Source organism: Eimeria mitis, genomic scaffold, assembly GCF_000499745.2.
Source record: "Eimeria mitis Houghton genomic scaffold, Emh_scaff3870, whole genome shotgun sequence".
In the NCBI taxonomy this organism is placed as follows: Eukaryota; Apicomplexa; class Conoidasida; order Eucoccidiorida; family Eimeriidae; genus Eimeria; species Eimeria mitis.
Window position 1 is genome coordinate 794 of NW_013572205.1, and position 333 is coordinate 1,126.

General features: G+C 36.9%; 1 protein-coding gene across 1 annotated transcript in view; it reads right to left on the reverse strand.

Moving 5' to 3' along the window:
- Positions 1-333, reverse strand: part of EMH_0070330 (uncharacterized protein) — a gene marked incomplete at both ends in the record, with an annotated part of 823 nt that overhangs the window by 181 nt on the left and 309 nt on the right. Inside the window, one exon of the mRNA XM_013498965.1 lies at positions 219-252. Coding sequence (XP_013354419.1) covers positions 219-252 — 34 coding nt within the window. The remainder of the gene's footprint in view (positions 1-218; positions 253-333) is intronic.

Sequence of the window (333 nt, forward strand, 5' to 3'; positions counted from 1 at the left end):
ATAGACATTTGGCTTTCTTTATATCCGCCTTCGCTGCAACTGCAACAAAACAACTAAACCCTAACACACACAAAACACAAACCACAAACCCTAAACCCTAAACCCTAAACCCTAAACCCTAAACCCTAAACCCTAAACCCTAGAAGGAGAGAAGAAATAAAATATATTTTTTGTTTTTTTTTATAAACCCTAAAAAAAAGAAATATCAAGAGACTCACTTCCTTTTGATTCAGGCAAATCCTTAGATAAACACTGCAGCACACACAAAACCCTAAACCCTAAACCCTAAACCCTAAACCCCAAACCCTAAACCCTAAACCCTAAACCCTAAAC